This window comes from Coenobita brevimanus, chromosome 50, assembly GCF_032717465.1.
Source record: "Coenobita brevimanus isolate Jiangsu-jjx chromosome 50, ASM3271746v2, whole genome shotgun sequence".
In the NCBI taxonomy this organism is placed as follows: Eukaryota; Metazoa; Arthropoda; class Malacostraca; order Decapoda; family Coenobitidae; genus Coenobita; species Coenobita brevimanus.
In genome coordinates this window covers 20,577,051-20,599,806 of record NC_137003.1, presented here as the reverse complement: position 1 = coordinate 20,599,806, position 22,756 = coordinate 20,577,051, and the positions used below count along the sequence as shown (strand labels likewise).

The 22,756-nt window shown below is 38.8% G+C and overlaps 1 protein-coding gene across 1 annotated transcript; it reads right to left on the bottom strand.

Moving 5' to 3' along the window:
* Nucleotides 1–2,912: 2,912 nt before the first annotated feature.
* On the bottom strand, nt 2,913–22,324 carry LOC145399701 (uncharacterized). Its single transcript, XM_080272247.1, has 7 exons — nt 22,145–22,324; nt 9,791–9,913; nt 9,466–9,683; nt 8,364–8,486; nt 7,849–7,966; nt 6,791–7,091; nt 2,913–3,016 (listed from the first exon to the last, which is right to left on the bottom strand). Exons 1-7 carry the CDS (start codon nt 22,322–22,324, stop codon nt 2,913–2,915), a joined length of 1,167 nt encoding a protein of 388 aa, XP_080128373.1.
* Between the last annotated feature and the right edge of the window lie 432 nt (nt 22,325–22,756).

Below are 22,756 nucleotides of genomic sequence, written 5' to 3'. Positions count from 1 at the left end.
AGGGGACATACCAGGATAAAAACTATTGATAAACTGGTATCCCTTGAGTTAGCGGCCACTCCAGATCCACCTGATGGTGAAGATCAAACGGGTCAGGATGCATGACCGAGAAGGGCCGCAGCACAGGTTTCTTGAGATCAATGGAGGGAACTCCTGGCTAAGGGTCACATTACATGATACAGCGTATCATTTTCTGCCAGGCCCCAAAACTGTGGGAAATAATCTCCAGCAGAACAGTTGCGCTCTCTACTTTTTATAGGAGTCATCCCTGGTTAGATGCAGAGGAAAACTAGAGACCGTTGTCACCTGTTCTAGCGCTTTTTATAACCCCAAAATTACGTTCTCTTTAATAATTCTTATTATTGATAAATTAAATGCTACTGCATTTAACCCTTGTGGACAACTATATATGGTAAATACATGTAATTATATGGCATTTTCCACTGACTTAAACTGCATCTGCGCGTTAGGTGACGTGTCGAGGATGAAAAGTCTTCATGTTATGCAGATGTGGATTTATGATATTCTCATAGTTAAAGGGAATATTTGGTTTAACTTTAGTTTAATTAAAACTAAGATTAATCAGTTAGATTCACCCTGTATATATCATGATGTAGTCTAACTGCATTTAGTACTGTAATTTATTAATAGTTGGTACCTCTACCAATCGATGAGGGAGGTGGAAGCCTGCCACCTTCACTCACTCTGCTCCTAGACCTCGTTGAGTTAGGACTATGCTCCTAGACCTCCTCAAGTTAGCTTGTACATACACACTCAAGGCCTCTTCATTGCTCAAGCAACTTCAGAAAAGCAGCCTCATTGTCATCAGTTGTCCGACACTCCTTCTTCACTAGCTAAGTAACCTTTACGAATTGGCCAATTCAAAGGGGGATTGGCTGGGTGGAAGAGAAATAGTTACTGTAGGTGAGTTAAGTTACGGTTCACCTAACTATATGAGACTTGTTTGAATTTACTTAAGGACAATTCTAAGGACGAGTAATGACCTACAAGTTGTTTACTAGGAAACACTAGAAATTTCTTACATTATGGTGCCCTGAGAGAGGTGCACCGATTTGTTTACCAGAACCGTTAAATATTTTTCACACACCTTTTGAACTATGAAGTGGAGGATTGAGAGTTATCTGAGATATGATTGTTGATGATAGTCAATTGTGAAGCGCAAAATTCATGTTAATGTCATCGTGTTGTCTGTCACGTAGGCACATGAAACCGGCAACATCGTAAGTAATTTTTCTTACATATGTCGAGTGCAAACGTATTCTTCGTATACTTTGGAGAGCTTAGTAGGAACAATAATGTTACAAAGTAATCACTTAAAGTTTTAGCCGATTCCTGAATACCGTAATGGATGAGTATAAAAAGGCAAGGAGTGGTGCTAAACAATGAGATTGCCGTTCTTCTTTCCACCGTTCACAGGTTAATGCCCGAACTCTCATCTCCTCCCTGTACTCTCTCGTGTAATTAAGTCCTGACATAGGTTTGTTAGTAAAATTGGTGATAGTTCCTCTGATTTGACCTGTACTGAATAATGAGATCGCCGTTCCTCTCTTCATTGTTCACAGAGATCGAGTGTTCCAACCACTGCCTAACCTCTTATCTCACACTGAATCACCCCCCACCCTTTTCTTAGTTCATGCAATCAAAGTGAATAACGGCTGGTCTATTTGATTGCTGAATTCAGTTGTATACGATTCTTGAGTTTTACAAGTTTAGTCTTAAGAGAATATCCTTGGTGGTAATCTTTAGGTTTATTCCCGAAGAGTCCAAATAAGACCACGGGATTAACATATCCATGTGTGACAGTATTCTTTGAATATTAATTAAGGTTGTAAAGATTAATACTTCTGGAGTTATAGATCCTGAATGATTATATTTTGTTCGGAGAGTAATCTGTCTTTCAATTCTTAATGCTTAGTAAATCATAGGTTAAGTCATTTTGAGTTTTAAGTTTTGCTATCCTCTAAGGAGTGGTACAGACGAGATTGAGTGGCCCACAAAGAGTAATAATATCTATTCTGGTCACGCACTCTCATATACTGTAGGATCACGCTACCTTATTTTCCATAATCAAATAAGATCACACTACCCTATTACTCATAATCCCTAAAAATCTCAAAAAAGATCACACTACCCTATTACTCATAATCCCTAAAAATCTCAAAGAAGATCACGCTACCCAGTTTCTCATAATCTCTGAAATTCCAATCGTTACACTGGTGACTAATTTTGATCATTACACTAGTGATCCAAAATTTTTCTAGCACTACAAATAGAGACAAGTTTCAGGGATATGAGAAACGACTAGTGGACGTGGAACAACAATTCAGCTTCCAGGAAGATTATAATCGGAGAAACAGTATGTGCATTAGTGGTTTGGGGGAGCTTCGAGGAGGTGAAACATGGAAACAGACATCAACCCTGGTGTCTGAACTCCTGCAAGACAAACTTCAACTTCCGGTATTGAACCTCAAGTATGCACACCGAGTGGGTACTGCTTCTACCTCCCGTCCTCGCGCAGTTTTGTGAGGTTCGAGAGGTTCAGTGATAGAGAGGCAGTTCTCAGAAATGCGAGGAAGTTGAAGGGTACTGGCATCTATACGAACGAAGACCTTTGACCTGCTTCACAAGCCATAAAACAGAGTCAGCTTCCTCTACTGAAACAAGTAACGGCTGCAGGCAAAATAGCATTTTTCAAGAACACTAAATTGATCATTAAGGACAGAACGAGTCAACAGCCAGCTACTGCGTCGGATAGCTTGGCTGGTGTCGAGGGCTTCAATGGTGCTGGAGCCACTGGGTCAGGTTGTGACTCGGAAGCCGGCGGTGCTGGGAGCACATGCTATTCCTCAAAAACTGCTGGAAAGGTGATGTCACGGGGAAAGGCCGACAAATTATCGGTAGCTGGTGGAGTCGGTTCTTCTGCTACTGATGTTAATGGTGGCGGTGCTGCTGCAGGAGCTGGTGGTGCTGCTTCCGGCGCTGATGGCTCTGGCAGCTGTGGGGTTTCATCAGTATCAGGTGGAGTTATACTAAAAAAAGATCTCAAAGACTGCAGAAAGAAGTAGTTACCACCAGGTAGTTTTAAATTTACATTTCTACATCTTTACCTATTTTTAATGGCACTAGCAGAGTTACCTTTTTGTTATTTAAGTGATGCATGCTTTTTATCTTGAATGTGTTACTCCATGCATGACTTCCACCTGTAATGAATTTCGTAGTTTATATTTTGATTCCTTTACTGTACTTGATGAAAAATATAATAATGATTTAGATGTTGAACAGTTTTACACACATGTCATCACAGTGTTCCGATATCAAATTATATTTTTCTTGATTCATTTGACTTTTCTAATTGCAATACATTTACTCCATTAAATATAAACATTCTTTCCATTCCCTCTAATTTACAGCATTTCACTGATTCTGTTTTATGTAATGGTAATATGACATTTGATGTTTTAGGTATTACAGAAACAAGACTTAACAAAGTACTTATTCCACTGTACCAAATACCAGGATATACCATGTTTTCTCACTACAGAAATAGGTATGGGGAAGGTGTTGCTCTGTATATCACCAGTAAATATTTTTCGGCTGTTTTAATATTTTTCTATATTAAATATTTCTGTGGAATGTTTAGGTGTTGATGTCAAAGTAATGGGTTGCTATATTTATTATATTTATAGGCCACCCAGTGGAAATATTAATGATTTCTTGAGTACTTTAACAAATATTCTAACTTTAGCAAGAGATAAAAATTATCATGGAATACTTGCTCTTAGAGACTTAATTTTGAATCTTTTGACTTATAATCATAATAGTTCTGTTCATGAATTCATTACTATAATGAATTCCATCTCCCTACTTCCATTAATCACTAGGCCAACTAGAATCACAGACACTACTGCAACTTCAATAGATCACATATGGACTACACAAGTAGAACTGAATGTTAATAATTTTATACTTGAAACTGATATATCAGATCATTTTCCAACAATATCTCAATTTAGATTTCAGGACTTTAATATAAACTCACCATCATACAAAGAAAGTATAATCTTCTCTATAGTAGCTTTGGAAAATTTTCGTAATGGTTTAACCCGACTAAACTGGAATGATATCCTACAGTGCGAATGTGCAAATGATTCTTACAATACTTTTCATCACATATGACAGATTGTACCAAAAACACTTTCCTGTAAAGAGTATTCGTGTTAGTACTAAGGATTTCATTAGCTCCTATATTACCTCTGCCTTGAAGAACAGTATTAAAGAAAGAAATAGATTAGAAAGACTTGCAAAATAAATGGCCCTTAATTTATAGAGAGACATACCGTATATATAGAAATAAATTGACTTCCTTATTAAGAGAAGCCAAAAATAAGTATTATAAAGATCAATTAGAATCTAATCAAAGTAATCCCAAGCCACATTGGAGAACAGTAAATTCTGTACTTGGCAGGACTTCCAACATCACTAATAAACATCAAACAGAATTAAAATCACCTAATTCAGACATATCTTATGAATTTAATAAGCGCTTTGTAATAATGTGATATACTGCACAATATCAAGGAGCAAAGTAAGTACTGTAATGATTATACAAAGTATTTGTCTGATGCTCCTGTTTTCTCCTATTTCTTTTTATATCCAACTTCTCCCACAGAAATAGAGATGCATTTAGATTCACTAAAATCTGCTGCTCCCGGAAATGACGATTTATCACCTACAGTTTTGAATTATACAACCTCTTTACTCTAATTTCTCTTATTGCATATATTTAATCTATCCTTTAACACAAGAGTCTTCCCAGAAAAATTGAAGAAAGCTAAGGTAATTCCCCTACACAAATCTAGAGAGAGAATAGTTATTAATAATTTTTTGACCCACCTTCCTTCTACCAGCATTTAGTAAAATATTAGTACATCGTTTAGTAAATTATCTAGAAAACAATCATCTATTATCTAATTGTCAACATTGTTTTCGAGCTAATCATTCCACTGAGTCAGCAATACTTCAGTTTGTTTCAAGTGTTTACAAACTGTTAGATGAGAACTCTTATGTTGTTGGATTATTTATCACTATATCTAAGGCTTTTGATTTATTAAATCATAACATACTTCTTAATGAATTAGAAAATACTGGTATCAGAGGTATGGCATTACTTCTATTCAAAAGTTACCTTAGTAATAGAACACAAGCTGTTTACTGTAATTGTAAATACTCTTGTGAGAAGCTTTTTTATACACGGGTTCCACAAGGTTCAGTTTTAATACTAATTTTGTTTGTCATCTATTTTAATGACATAATTAATGCAAGTTATGAGCTTAAATTTTAAATTATATGCAGATGATACAACTCTTATTCTAGCTGATAATAATATGCAATCTTTATATTGCACATTATTTTCTGAATTATGTTCATTAAATCCCTGGCTTAAATCAGATAAACTAAAACTTATATATATATTTTTTTTACGTGTCCGACTCTGGACAAAGGCTTCAGGGCCTATTTCTCGAGGGCAGTGACCTCTCCCAAGGCCCAGTAGTCCTCCTTCACTTTTACATGTCACCACTTCTGCGCTAACACCCACCATCCATATTGAATACATGCTAAGGCTGTCTCATACAGGATTGGTGTATTGTTACTAAGACCCATTATATATATATATATATATATATATATATATATATATATATATATATATATATATATATATATATATATATATTCAAAATCGATCTGTTAAACATTTTTTGCCTCCACTGATGTTAGAGGGTGAGAAAATACAGCGGGCTGAATATACAAAATTTCTTAGTGTATATGTTGATGAATATTTAAATTGGAATAATCATATAAACGATGTTTGAAGTTATCTAGGGTATGTGGTACATTGTACAGAGTACGTAATCATCTTGCAGCTGAGGCCATGATGAGTATCTATTACAGTTTACGTTATCCGTATATCAATTACTGCATATCTATATGAACGTGTACCTAGCCCTTTTCTTGGCAAATTATTAGTAGCCCAAAAGAGAATTTTTAAATGTATATTTTTCATTGGAAAGTTTGATTCTACTGCAGATTTTTTGGTAACTCATAATTTGTTTAAAAATTCAGTTTATTCATAAGTATTTTTTATTATTATTAATATTCAGAACCATTAGGAATCCTGATGCTCAAATCTTTAAGTTTATTGACATCCAATATAGCACAAGAAGAAATAATTTAAATTTACAGTCTCCAAGGTTCCACATAACTCTTTAAGAATAGCATTATATGTAATGATCCTCTTATATGGAATGCACTACCAGTAAATATTAAGCTCTTGGTTCTTACTGATAATATTCCTATGTTTAAGAAGATGGTTAGATTTTATCTAAGTACTTTACATAATTTATACATTTTTGCCATTCATTTCTACAGTTGATCTCCAGTGAATTGAATTTAATGTACCATTATTGAAACTGAAGTGCTATTATTGTAAACAAGATACTAAGGTTGACTGTACTATATATTAAATATGTATGTACAAATCTGTTTGCTAGGGAGCTGCTGCTTGACAGACTGTGCCCGTACTTTATACTAACATTAACTTTGGTTTGTAGAATTCAGTGATGGCATTAAAATTACTTTACTTTACACACACACATACACACACACACACGCACACACGATTGTTTCTAAATTTTGCAAGTTGTTCTCTCAGATACTATAAGCACTTTCTCACTGCATTACAACTCATGTTAAAGCAAGAATCCCTTACCTTGCTGCAACAACACTCGGACACAATTGGCAGCATTACTCCAAAACCTAATCTGACTTAGAGAATTATCAAGGAGGCTGAAGGAGACCAACATCATGATGGTGAGCACTGCCATCAATGCTGCCAAGATGCTCAGCCACACTAAAGGAGTCAGAGGAAACAGAATTCCCCAGGGGTCCACCTCAGGGCTGCCACGTCGGACAATAATTCTTGTGTACCAGAATATCACGGGAACCGTAAAGTCTAGAACTTCAGCTCGCTCGGCTGTGATGTGGAACAAACTCTGGCTGAGGTCCAGTTCCTGTAGAATTATACATGTTGTAATAAGAGAGTTTGTGATTTGCTATGTGTTGAATATTACAGTATCTTTACTGTACATATAGTGATAGTTTGTTCAATGTCCACATTTCCAATTATCTTTAGCGGTAAGACACTGGTAAAACTATGTATAATTTTGCTTGCAATGAAATAAACACCAGCAACTCAGTGCTATTGCCAGTGGAACTGCCGCTGATTTAGATATTAGTAGAGACCAAGGGAACTCGGGTAGGCCAAGGAGAGTACAACTTATAATACTGAAATTTTTTTTGTGTTCTTGCCTTACGTGTTATCATGCCAATAATGCCGTTCCATCTCCCATCAGGTAACTTGACTCCCCAAGCCCGGTCACCTGGCGTGGAATATTGGATCCTGGCAATAAAATCACTTGTTCCATATTTATGTTATAAAATTAACATTTAATTAAATAATTCACTGCTATAGTACTGGTATTTTTCACATTATAAAATACGGAAAAGACAGATTCACCTTTATTATGAATGTGTGTATTACAAAAACTTTCAGGTCAGAAAAAATAGTGCTATTTACGTAAATTAAGCTAGACTGCCAAGTGATTCGAAGAAGTTATGTTTAACACACTGTCACCAGGCACTAAACTGTTTTACTTTCCCTGATACTATACATGATTATAATACCTAAATAGAATTTTTAAACATCTGTAAATTTATGTATATTTACGTGAAATTCATGTGCGTTGAGATGGCCTGAAGAAAAGAAACCTCTGGATCTAATATAACAACACTTTTGCCTTCGGGAGCATCAGGGTCGTTCACCACTTCCCTCTTAGTGGTGGGGAACTCTATGTATCCCAACCGTAGCCTCGGCCTACTGCTCAGTCTGGGGACAAACACACGCTTATTGACAGTTTCAAGTAATTAACAACCGTTAACATTCAGTAAGATGCAAGTAATAGGGATATAGATACTGTATACTGTTAAGAGGGATGCAAAATGCTCTTGTGAAGTATGTCAGTATCACATTAATATAACATGCCACAGACTATAAATTTTTAGTTTTGACTTTAACTTGGCCTAAAACAACAGCTGCTTGATCTTGAATATGGAGTTGTAACAATAGATTAACACTAGAAGATGGTGCTGCCCGCGAAAAATTGTGATGTAAAGGACGTAAAACCGTAGTAGTCCTTTTTATATCACTCAGTTACATGGAATATGCTACAAACGGACGAAAATCTGGTCCACGTTAAGGCAAAATGATTATAGTTATTAACCACCTGTAGAACTTGTCAGGGAAGAGTGGATGGGCTGAGGTGAGGACAAGACCATGATGTTCCGTCCACGTGGCCACTCTGACAGGCTGAGACCCAGGAGCGCTGAAGGGAATCTCGATGTACACGCTGTGATGGAGAGGAGGACAGACTAAGCAGACAAGTGAGTCAAAGTGGGAAAATGAGAAGTATAAGGGAAACGCACTACAGTGACAAGTGATAAAGAGGGAGAAGAAAAGAATATGTAAACACAGTTAATCAAGAATATTGTTCTTGTCGAGAAAAATGACAAGTTGTTTATAAACTTTCGTATGATGAAAAACCTGTATTGCTGCTGTACTACATTAAACCTCTTACAGTGGTGTACCCAGAAAGTTGAAAAAGGGGGGGGATTTTTTTTTTTTTATAATTATGCATCCCATGACTTTGGCGAGTGCAGCGCGCCCGTACAGCTGGGAGGTTAGGGGGGCACTGTATACCCCCCCTCCAGAGAAAATTTTGCATCTTGGCCAATTTTATAATAATTTTGAGCCCTTATGGAATGGGTACATGACATAAATCCAACACATTCTAAACTCATTCTTAAGTACTCTATGCCACTGAGTTATGATTCAGTCTCTCCAATAACCTTATACTACTAAAATTCAAATGCTCACATTTCGTTTTTATAAAACTTCAGCAGAATAGACAGGAATACTGGACAGTATGATAAAATATACAGTATACATACATATATAGATAGATAGATAGATAGATACAGATAGATAGATATGTAAAAAGGGGGTCCATCGCTGCATGCCCCCCCCCTCTTGGTACGTCACTGATCTCTCACGTGCTTTGTCACCTTGCTTATTAAGTTTGGTATAGTGAAAATTAATCTTGGACAGTACCTATAGAGTCTTGTCATCATCAGGGATTTTCCTGATAACTGTCCACATTCTTGTTTGTTTAACAAAACTACAAGAAACTAAACTTAATTACAATAAAATCACAGAAGGCAATATATAATGAAGACTTACTGTATAGCTAAATATTCTACCTGACCCCCCAGAAATAATGAGGGAAAAAAATGGTTGCTATTATCCATGTATTACAGGTAATTATGAACCTTATAAGCTGCGAAGCAGAGGAAATCGTCATGGAGTTTGTCATGGCGAGTGTGGTGCGGATGTGGGTAAGACGGTGGAGTTGGAGGCGGGTGAGGACGAGGAGCCTCGTCGACCACACCAGGAGGCAGCCCTTGAGGGACCACTCGACGAAGGCGGCGAGGAAGGCTGGGTCGTCACTCGCCACCACCACCGTCACGGACCGTGACACCTGCCTCAGCTGCTGGTGCCACCAGAGTGCAGGTTAGAGGAAAAACCTTCCAGCCTTATTGGTATCTTGAGTGCTCAGTGCTTTACACTGTTGATATGAACACATTCTACACTTACCTGGCGAGCCTGTTCGACCACCTGGGAGAGATGGGCCTCTGTCATGTTAGTATTCTCGCTGTGCACTGCTACCTCAAATACTCCAACACCCCATGGCGCATCCACCTCACTTACACCGAGAAACTATAAGAACATTTCATACAATTACCAATGTTTAATCATTTGTTATTTGAATTTTGCCACATTCGCCAACCCTTCATCATACTACATAGCAGCTATTTTTACATCAGCACTGCAGCTAAACAGTAAGATGATGCAAGTGACAATTTCAGTTCATGGGTACTAGTTGTGAGTCCCTACAGATACACCCAATGCTGGGTGTATAGTAATAACAAACATTTGGTGTACTGCGACAGACTTTCAGGTTTGCCCCATAATGAAACATGTAATAATGCATGGATGATTTGTCAGGAGTCCTACCATCGTTATATAGACTTTTGCAGGTGAAGGAGTGACGCATTCTGACAGAGAAGATTTATGGGGAAGATTGCTGAGCTACTTTATCAGTGCCTTGCTTTCCATACTTCATGGAAGTGTTTTGTCTGCAGCTGATCTGCATATTGCAGGTTAGGGTAGTTTAAAAACCATTCTACATAAGAGCTAGATAGAGACTGTAAGAGTCGTTATGTACTGCAAGGCACTAATGATGTAGGACTCCTCGTTTCTCCCCGCTGATTAAGTCTTCAAGCTATAAATTACGTTGGTGTAAACAGTAGCCACACCTTTACTGTAACCTTAATATCATATTTGTCTCTAGGAGGGAATGAGAGGATGTAAAGCAAGAAACGAAGAGAAAAAGGAGCGAGGCTATAAAGGCACTAAAATCTGAGCCAACGAATGGAGTGATTTACTCCAATACCTGCCACACTCAGTAGACTCTAAAGATTTTAAGATATATTTCAAAGTACTGATGACAGTACAATACCTGTGACATTTAACTGCATACATTCCCAACTGACTATATTGAAATTGTGCCATATTTGTTTATATTCTAGCCGACATTATTTTGTTCAGTGTTTGTCAGATTTCTCATATCCTGCTCGTTAGTCAGTTCCTTGTTCGTTCACCTTATGTTTTATTATTTATTTTTTATGTTCTTTAAAATATGACAGTAATACCAGTATAATATCTGTGAAAAAGATGCAATTTTTATTTATTTAAATACTTTATTTATCATTCAGTACAAACCCCAATACTCTGGGGAACGTTGTCTCTGAAGGCCAAGCAGAAGTAAATGAGGGCGAAAGCATACCGTAACATACATGGGGCAAAAGCTACATAGTAGATAAATTTTTATAATACTTCCACTCTGACTGCGAGGGATAGAAAACAGGTCAGCCAATTGTTATACAGTAAACATTACCTTGACATTACAGTATAATGTGTACCCCCAAAGAATTGCATTAGGGTCTGTTAAACCCATTGGCCTATTTCACGTAAGTCATGAAGTGTGATGATTAGATCCGTCTGTATAGATGGAGGAATAGCGTGTTTAAATAGGCCTACTGGTATGTATGGATGAGATAGGCTACTGTGGGTAGGAGTAACTTACCGGAAAGTAAGCTGGCGTGATGAGAATAATACAAGATTCTACTTGCAGTGCAGCTTCAAAAACGGCATTAAGCGCTTTCACTTGCAATGTTGATTCAGATGCATCCACTGCGACATTAAAAAAGGGAGAACAAAGCAAAAAGTCAGTGTAAAAACTGACGACAAAAATTTTTACAAATCTTTAATTGTTACTAATGTACGAAAAGAAAGAAAAAAATCAGAAGATTCAAACCAGCCCAGTGAGCGAGTGAGGTTATGAGAGACGAGGAACACTGTTGTACCCCTTGTGAATAATAGCCTACTCTTTTACTTTTCTTGAACTTTGTTTTTTTACTTATGACACTTTATTTTCTATTTTCCCTTTTCAGTAGAAAAAATTTTCATATAAAGTTCATTTTGTTAATCGACATTTTATAACATTTTGATTTTAAATAACATTTTGATGGAAAAGTATACGCTGAAGATGACAGACTTTCTAGATTTGTCCCCCGTAAATACTTGTACAAATGTTGTCGCTTTTAATTGTATTCAAATAAGATTCCTTAAAGCAGAATTATTGATGTATCTGTCAGTTAAGCAGTCAATTAATCAGTCAATCAGTATGTATCTATCTGTCTTTTTGTTTTTGTCTATTTAGCCTACATGTATGAAGTGAAACTTTTAATTTTCTTTCTTCGATTATATTGCATCAGCACTTTTATGATAACGTATAAATGCAGTGTACTATGACAACGTGAATTCGATTTTTGTAAATACTGTACTCTCTGTTATGAATATATTTTTTATATAATATATAAAGTACTTAAAATAATTATAATTATGACTGACACAGAAAAGGTTCATGTATGCAAACTTTAATGTTTAGAGAAGGTCTGGTGGTGAAGGATTAACACTGAATTCATTATAACCCCACACGTGGATCTAGTTTGTAATTTTTTTCGGTGTTGTAAAGGTGGTGCAGCCGCGAGTGGCCTTACATCAGTCTTGAGCTGATTAGGTTAAAGTGGATGGTCAACAGGATAAAGATTCCACTATTGGTATCTATCCATGTATCTTCCAATCGGTGTGTGTGTGTGTGTGTACTGTGAAACTTGTGTGAATAATCTTGTTTACAGGAAGCAATAGTTATCATTCGAGGATTACTATAACGGACGGTTACAGCACACTTTAGTGTTTACCTGCATTTGTATGGAAGCCATGAGACGTCAAGAACAGAGTTACTTCCAGCAGAACCACCTTCGCTTTTGCGGCGACCCTCATCACTGTCTCAGATTTACGGAGAGAAAATATTCTACCATTAAACCTGTACACCAGATAATCATATACGGCACTGTTCACTTACATACACTATCTTATCCTACCTAATTGGTAAAACCTAATTCTCATACCGGGTTTGCTGTTGCTGCTGCTGTCTCTCTCTTCTTGGCTAGTACTTAAGAGTATTCTGGATGATTAAACTTTCTTTACTCTTCTGTGTTTTACTTAATTAGACTGATACAAACAGCTATCAGTTAAATTATTATTACCTCCACCAAGGAAGTTATGTTTTTGCCAGCATTGGTTTGTTTGTTTGTCTGTTAGCAGGATTACTCAAAAAAATTATGAGCGGATTTTGCTGAAATTTTTTGGAGGGGCCTAAGGAACAATTCAGTATATTTCGGTAGTGATCCTGATCATCATCTAGATCCAGGAATATTTTAAAGGATTCTTTACCATTGCCCGATAGTGCCAGTTTCAACATTTTTGCTTGTAACTCGATAAATAATGCCTACAATGACTGCACAAAAATTGCAAGATGACATATCCATAAGATCTACCACACATTCCGCAATGGCGGAGGTATGCAGTCTCGGATTGCCCTTGTTATTAATTTGTTACAAACGCGAGACGAAGTATTATTAGTGCTCATTCTATTTTAAGTAAAGGTCGTGGGAATATAATGGTCCAATAAATACATTACTTTGATATTAACTGCTTCATGGAAGTGTATTCACATATAGCTGTTCTGGCCCAAAATGTGTGCATATACTGTAGAATATTTCTCTTATATTGGCTGAATAATTGCAAACAGCATAAAAAATCGTTATTATCCTGCAGTTGTAGCAATGATGACAAGAGGGCATGCAAAGGACCACAGAAATAGGAGGAATAATACACCTACAGCTCCTTTCGTTTTTATTCATTTTATCATCATCATCATCATTCTCATTTTTATCAGCCTCTTTCACTTTGCCACAGGGAAAGGGTATCTCCTACTTTGATGCATTTATAAGCTGTGTGCCAGATTTAAACATCGATAGGCTAATACATTTTTCTCACTGGGAGAGATGTGGTTTAATTATTTCAATAAATTACATCTCACAGTAATTTGGAGGAAGAGGATGATTGATTTATCCCATTAGCTCAGTTCCTCTTAAATTGGGTTTATCTGTTCTTATTGTTTTTAATTTGTCGAGTTATCGTAATGAGATAGTTGACATTATCCTTGAACAATATCAGCCTTTTGATATCTAGGTCAGGTCTGGTGCATTTGTAATGAATATTACAGTCTTGTTGACCCCAGCCAGTGACACGCTAATATATTTACATGTCTTTCTGTGGAAGCAATCAATTATTTACATAAGTTAAAATAATGTTTTTTTTAAATTAGTATATTATATATATATATATACCCCTGTGGCGGGGGGACACAATCTGGCCGCACTACGGGGTGGTACTACTACTCTGCGGCCAGGTTGTGTTAGGAAGAATACTGCCACCGTATTCCCTGCGTGTCGTAAAAGGCGACTAAAAGGGGCGGGGTGAGGGGATTAGGGACCCCCTCCTCTGTTTTTTAGGTCCTAAAGAGAGACAGGCCAGAGAAAGGGATGGGGGATTGAGTTATCCCAGTACCCTGAAGATTGGGTCAATGAATGTGCGTGGATGTAGTACGATTGAGGCTAAAAGGGAGGAGATTGGGAGAATGTTTGTGAGAAGAAAGTTGGATGTGTTAGCTCTGAGTGAAACGAAGTTGAAAGGGAAGGGTGAGTCTGTGTTTGAAAGTGTGAATGGAAGATTGTCAGGTGTTGATAGAGGAAGGGGAAGAGAAGGTGTGGCCTTGTTAGTGAGTCCGGAAGTACAGCAGTGTGCGATTGAATGGAAGGAGGTGTCATCGAGACTGATGTGGGTGAAAGCGAAATTTGGACGTGAGTTGTGGGTGTTTGTGAGTGCATATGTGCTTGGTAGTGAAAGGGATGAAGAAGAAAGGGAATCTTTCTGGAATGAAGTTGATGAGTGTCTGCAGGGTTTTGGAGTGAATGTGAATGTGGTAATGATGGGAGATCTGAATGCTAGAGTGGGAAATGTAGCAGTTGAAGGTGTAGTTGGTATGCACGGTGTGCCTGGAAGAAATGAAAATGGTGAACGAATGATAGGGATGTGTGTTGAGCGAGAGATGGTGATTGGAAATACGCTGTTTGAGAAGAAACATATTTATAAGTATACATGAGTGAGACAGGAGGGTGGAAAGGATGTTGATAGAGCTTTGATGGACTACGTGGTTGTATCTAGGAATGTAATAAGAAGATTGTTGTATGTGAGAGTTCTGAGAGGGGAGGGTGGAGTATGTCTGACCACTACCTGGTGAGGGGAAAGTTAAGAGTAGGTAAGAGATGGGTGAGAGCTAGGAAGGATAGGTGGGTCAAGGAGGTTTTGAAAGTGAGGGAGTTGGATAAGAGAGAAAATGATAGAGTATCAGGTGAAACTGAAAGATGAGTGGAACGCAGTGAAAGATCAAGAAAATGGCAGTGTGGAGGAGGAATGGCAGTTGTTTAAGAGTTCTGTGGTGGGGCATGCAGAAGAGGTGTGTGGTGTGAGACGTGTGGGTGGTGGTGTAAGAAAAGGACGTGAATGGTGGTGCGAGGAAGTAAGTATGGCTGTGGCTGAGATGAGACGTGCATATGAAGTGTAGCTGCAGAGGAAGGATGAGGTGTCATATGAGAGGTATAAGAAAAAGAGGAATAGAGCGAGAAGGGCTGTGCATGATGCTAAAGTGGCAGCAGATGAAAGGTGGGGTAGGCAGCTGACAGAATTTTCAACAGAATAAGATTATGTTCTGGAAGGAGATGAAAAGGGTGCGAAAGGGAGAGTCTGGGAAGGAAGAGCGAGTAAAAGCAGAGGATGGAAGGATGTTAATTGAGATGGATGCAGAAAAGAAGAGATGGGCAGAGTGTTTTGAAAGATTGTTAAATGTAGAGGAGGAAAGGGTGGCTGAGATTGTGGAGGATGGAAGGATGCAAGGAATAAATGTGTTGTGAGAGTTGAATGATTCTTTGATCATGAAGGACGAAGTGGAGAAGGCAGTAAAGGAGATGAAAACAGGGAGAACTGCAGGTATGGATGGGTGTGCTGTGGAATGCCTGAAGGGTGGTGGAGTGACAATTGTTGACTGGTTAGTAAGATTATTGAATGTGTGATTTGTGAAAGGTATGGTGCCAATTGATGGGCAAGTGCTTGTGTGGTCCCGTTGTATAAAGGCAATGGTGATAAGTATGAATGTACTAGCTTTAGGGGTATAAGTCTGTTAAGTGTTGTAAGTAAGGTTTATGGTAGTGTTAATTATGAGAGTTAGAGAGGGTACAGAAAGAGAGATTGGTGATGAGCATTGTGGCTTTAAGAGAGGGAGGGGATGCGTGGATCAGGTGTTTGCTGTGGGACAAGTGTGTGAAAAGTATTAAGCGAAAGGCAATGATGTGTTTTGGGCATTCATGGATTTAGAGAAAGCGTATGATAGAATTGATGGGAAGGTTTTGTGGCCTGTTTTAAGATTGTATGGACTTGATGGTAGGTTACTAAAAGGGGTAAAAAGTTTTTACGTAAATAGTAAAGCGTGTGTAAGAGTGGGAAATGCTGTGAGTGATTGGTTCCCCGTGAGAGTGGGGCTGCGACAGGGATGTGTGATGTCGCCTTGGTTGTTTGATATTTATATGGATGGTGTTGTAAGGGAGGTGAATGCAAGAGTTTTAGGTGGAGGTCTGAGTCTGGTGAATGTTGATGGTGGAGAGTGGAATCTGAAGCAGCTGCTGTTTGCAGATGATACTGCACTAGTGGCTGATTCAGAGGAGAGATTGAGACAGTTGGTAGAGGAGTTTGGAAGGGTGTGTGATAGGAGGAAATTGAAAGGAAATGAGAGTAAGAGTAAAGTGATGAAGTGTACGAGGTTGGTAGATGGTAGGGGGATGAATAAAATTTTGAATGGCGAGTTGCTTCAGTAGGTAGAGTGTTTTAATTATTTAGGGTCACATGTTGCTGTGGATGGAAGAATAGATGCAGAAGTGAAGTTTAGAATGAATGAAGTAGGTAAGGTGCTGGGAAGAGTGATAAAAGTCTTTAGATGTCGTTCGCATAGAATGGATGTAAACAGAAGGCTGTATGAGGGTGTTGTGGTTCCGACTGCGTTATGTGAGGTTGAAACATGGAATATGGGTTTAGCAGAGAGGAAAAGTTTGAATATAATGGAGATGAGGTATCTCAGGGGTATGTGTGAAGTGACGTGTATGGATCGAGTGCGAAATGATGAAGTGCGGAGAACTGGAGTTGTTCGGGAGATGGCTGGCAGAGTTGAGCAGAGGGTGTTGCGATGGTTTGGGCATATGGAGAGAATGGATAATGAGCTATTGGTGAAAAAGATAATTAAATCTGATGTGAGAGGTGTAAGGCTGAGAGGAAGACCACGAATAGGATGGATGGACAGTGTGAAGAGAGCGCTGGATGCGAGAGGGATGTCTGTCGAGCAAGGAAGAGTGGCTGTGCGTGACAGAAATAAATGGAGAGAAATTGTGAATGAATAAATGATGACGCAGCCCTGAGGGGATACTCTCCCACATTTGGTCTGATCAGCTAGTCAGGTCAGGTGCAGGTAAGGGGATGGGCCTATTATGACGTGGTAGGGGTAAACCAGCTCTGCTGTCAGGACCTACTGTGGATGTCACTGATTGCACTGAGCAGTGACCCTTGTGCGGTGTGGTGCGGTGAGGATCTGTCCCTTCTCCCCTCTGGGGCTAAGATGTGAATAAATGTGTTTGAATGGATGAGTAATTGGGGAGTGTGTCGTCCTGTCTCGACTACCTCCCTTTCCTTGGGGGAAGCAGCCTAGGAATATATATATATATATATATATATTTTATATCTATATATTATTTATATATTTAGTACGTCGAGAGATATATATATATATATATATATATATATATATATATATACTATATATGTGTGCTTGTGTGTGTGTGGGCCGATTACACTTGGTTCACAGAATACACACACATCCAAAGCCACTCCAACACTACAATCACATTTACAATCACTTCTCGCCCTTCATACAATCTCTACTAGACACCCTAAGCCACTTGGTAAGGATACAAAGGCTGTATTGTCCCCACTTCGGTCGGGATAGGTCACCACATCAGGGGTGGCCACAAACAAATCGCCTCCTTGTCGCCCTGTCCCCTGCCATTTCATTGCCCTGCTCTCAGCTCACACACCCCTCTCTCATATACCTCTCCACTCAATCTCTCCATATCATCCTTTGCCTACCCCTCCCTCTCCCGCCCTCTACCTCACTCACATACACTCTCCTCGTCAGTCTCTCGCTCTCTATCCTCTCCACATGTCCAAACCACTTCAGCGTGTTTCTCCTAACGCTTCCTATCACATCCACACCCACACAACAACGCTTCCTCACTTCCTCATGTGTCAGTCTGTCTGTCACTGTGACTCCACATGCTCCTTTCAAATAACTCGTTTCCACTACTCTCACTCTTGACTTCTGTCCCTCCAACAAGGTCCAAGCTTCACTTGGTGTCTCAATACTGTTATGTAGCAGGTTTTTCACTTCCATGCTCACTTCCCTGTTTCTTATCACTGCTATCAAGGAACCAGCAACCTTTCTTCCCTGATGCACCCTTTAAGGCACTTCATCCTCTAAACTTCTATCCTTACTCATCACACTACCCAAGTACTTAAACGCACTCACATTGTCCATTTCCTTCTCATCCAGCCTCACTGTACATTCACTGACTTCACTTCTCTCGAAGACCATAACTTAACACCTCCTTACATTCACCTTTAGATTCTGTTTCTTACACACTCTCCCAAACTCATCCACCAAGCCTTAAGCTCCCCTTAGTCTTCACATAACAACACAGTATCATCTGCAGTACTGGTAGTTTCCAAACACTGCCCTTTCTCACTAGGGCCACTCCAACATTCACTGCCCAACCTTGTATCTTTTTTATAAATCCATCTGTATACAGACTTTAACAACCATGGAGACATGACACATTCATGTTTCAGTCCAACGTTCAGTTAGAAAAATTCATTCATTTCACTATCCACACGCGCTGCAGCCTTAGCACCCTCATACATGCTCTTCTCAGTCTTCAATAACTTCTCATCTACTCCATATATTCTCAATATTTTCCACAATCCTTTTCTATCCACCCTGTCATATGCTTTCTCCAAATCCATGAAAGCCGCATACAACTTCTTTCCCTTCTCTAGAAACTTTTCCACTAAAGATCTAAGAATGAGTATCTGATCTACACAACCTCCTCCGTTTCTAAAATCTCCCTGTTCTTCTCCACTAATTCCTCTGTTATTTCCCTAACTCTGTCAATAAGTATCCTACCATATATTTTTCCTACTACACTAAGAAGACAATTGCCCCTTTGATTACCACACACTTCTTTTTCCCTTTTTCCTTTGTACAAGGGAATAATTATACCTGACTTCCAATCCTCCGGGACTCTACCTTCCTCCCAGGCCAATCTGCACATCTTCCACATCCATTCTACTACTATCTTTCCCCAGTGCTTCAGCATTTCACCACACACTCCATCAAATCATGGGGCTTTCCCCATTTTAACTTTCTTCATTCCTTCCACAACTTCCATTCTTCAGATTTCTTCCTCTCTTGTCACATCCCTCCTTCTCCCCGCCATTCCTGAGCCACTTATACTTGCATTACATTCATTCTCAATGTTCTCTCCATCTGATCACTTTTTCTCCCTTCTCCATAAGTAATCTACATTTTTATCTTTCACTTCCCAGCTAACTTCTTTGGCACCCTGTTTAACTCTCTTTACCTCTTTCCAGAACAATTTCTTACACTCCTTCCACTTTACGCTCAAGTTCCTTCCAAATTCCTCATCCACCCTCTTCTTACTCTCTCTTACTAATCTTTTCTCCTCTCTCTTCCTAATTTTTCTACCTCTTTCTTCCTTCCTACATATAACTCTCTTTTCCGCCTCTCAACTTCCTCCAAACCCCTGTTTCTCATCCACTCACTATATGCTTTTTTTTTTTGTGCCACAGCCTCTCTCACCTCTCCAGTCCACCATGCTGATCCCTCCACCCACTTTCGTCTTCTCTTCACCCCACACACCACCTCACATGATGCATAGATTTCTTCTGTGAACATCTTGCACAGACCTTCCACATCACCCATTTGCTCCAATCCATATTTACCCAGTTGCTCCTCCACTTCCCTCTTATATTCTGCCTTCTTTCCATCCTCTTGTTACTTTTCCACCCTCCTTGTATGTACTACTTCCTCCTGTCCTTCCCTTCTTCTATTTGTCCATTTTATTTGGACTTTAATTCTGACCACCACCAAGTGGTGGTCCGAAAGTCCACTCCAGCAACCTCTATATACTCTTGCGTCCATTACACACCTCATCCTTTCATCCACACACACATAATCAATCATTGCCTTCCGTTCATCCAGTTCACCACCCACTTTTCTCATCACTGGCCACGTATACCTGTGGATAATTTTGTGCCCGAAGAGGGTATTAGCTATTACCAACCCCATCCCGGCACAAATGTCCACTAAAACACTGCCATTCTCATCCATCTCTGCAGGCACACCCCACTCACCAGCTACTCCATCGACCTTCTCATTCCTTGCTTATCCATTAATATCTCCAATCAGAAACACACTCTGATTTCTTTCAAACTTTTCCATGCATACTTCCACATTTGTCCAGAACTCTTCTCTCACTCTGCTTGCACGATCTTACGTTGGCGCATACATGCACACAATCATCCACATTTGTGGTCCAACTTTCAATCTTACCCACAGAATTCTTGAGCCAACTGATCCATACTCTTATATTCTCCTTCCATATATTACTCACAACAATACACACTCCTTCTTTTGCCCCCTCATTCTCACCTACTCCTGCGCATATACCCCATCCATACTCCCATTCCCTCACACTCTCACCTCACCATTTAGTTTCAGATAACCCACATACATTCACTTTTGCACCTTCAAGCACCTGGGCAATCTTTCTTTCACCTCATCAATTGCACCTCTTACATTCCATGTGGCTATCTGTACTAAGTTCTCTATTCGGTCCATAGTCATCACCTTCTGGTCAGTCCTGGTCTGAGGCTTCTTGTTCGTATTTTTAGTTAATTGTTTTCTGGGGAGTGGCACTAACCCTCCACTAATCCACTTGTTGTCGCGTAAGGAACACATGTTGGTTATTTATAAGGTTACAACCCAGTGCTGTAAATGCTTTCCTGGTTTACAGGAAGTCATTTGGCTTGCCACTCAGTGTAGAGCTACCCTAAAAACAGTATCTCCACACTGAGTGGGTGGATGATGAGCACCCCCACCTACCATCTCTCTCTCTCTCTCTCTCTCTCTCTCTATATATATATATATATATATATATATATATATATATATATATATATATATATATATATATATATATATATATATATATATATATATATATATATATATATATATATATATATATATATATATATATATATTCGGTTATTATGCAAAATAACCTATTAATGAAAGACAGTAGCCTATCAAATACCAAAACCCTTCCAATGCTACAATGCATGCTTATAAGTCAAACATCTCCACAGAAATAAGTGGAAGAAGTTCATGCAATAAATCCTAAGTACCTAAAAAGGGAATCCTTAGAATCTGATTTTCCCAGTCCACTGAAGGACTTAAATCATACATAAAACAGTTCTGTATAGTACAGTCGCATACAACATCGAATAATCGTAACAACTATTTAGTCTTACTTTATTTTGTGTAGTAGCCTAACACCTTTAGGATCTGACATACCTGCGAGGTGTTTCATTTCCCTTGATGTGCAATTTTATTTCAGATACGGAAATGCCAAACTCGCTCTTCATCAGCTCCTTTGAACACTGTCGTCGATTTCCTTAAAATTTAGTTTTCTTTCTTTGTGTCGCTACGTTCCTGAGTAGTAAGAGGCAGTCGAGACTGGCTGGCAACTATACTCTTTTTACTCGAAGTTGGCCTAAAATTCCCATCTCTCCACCTTGAGTACTTAGTTGTGAAAATAGACTGAGACTAGATTATGATGCTAGACCCAAAGAAGTTCTGTGGAAAGTATGTAGACCGGAGCATTGTCCTTCTCTCTGTCAGAGCAATGTAAAATAAGCTACAAAAGGAAACAAATCTAGGCCAAGCTAGAGTAAAAGCAGTATAACTGAGGAACAGTGCACCAGGTGACAGCGTCCTGAGATTCTTGTCATTTTGTTGGCTCCAGACTGTGAGAGGAAATGATTCGTAAAGTAATCATGGGATGGCACGGAGACTTCACAAAATCGGCTTTTCTCTTTAATAATTCCTTTATATAAATGGATAACTGAATATTCTTAAAGGTTGGGGATAAACGTAACTTCTTACTGGGTACAGCTACAGTATATCTTATTCAATCCACTGTTCCAAGTCGGATGAAGCGAGAAGCAAGAATTTGTTACAGAACGCTCTACCACTGAGATGAAAGGATGGTAAAGGTTGAGTCTGATCTTGCCTGACCGTAGGTCCCCATCTTTCTGCCAGCATCTGACCCACCTGCGCACTGTGGTGGCACTGGAACCCGTCCGTTCCGCAACCGCTCGCAGTGACAGACCCCACTCCCACAGCCACACGAACCCCATGCGTTCTGTCAGGCTAGTTTTTCTAAGTAAACGTTGACGCTTCATTTATTCTGTGCAAAGAATTGTTTCATTAAACCCTTAAAAACGTTGCGATTTCATTATTATTATTTTTATTATTATTATTATTATTATTATAATTATTACTATTATTATTATTATTATTATTATTATTATCACTGTAATTATTACTGTTATTATTATTCGTGTAACAAATGCCCGGCTACTTCATTTATCTTCGCTCTTCATAGTCATGCTTTAAGTTTATGCCCAGCGGCGGCATATAATCCAAGCAGTGTTATTTCGGTCACTCATTCATTCATTATTCATATTAGAGACAAGCTTTGAATTGAAGCAGTTAAAAAAGTTCCATTAACCTTATCCAGATGGTGAGCACTTTATAAATATAGTCTATCCAATGCGAGACAGTTTTAT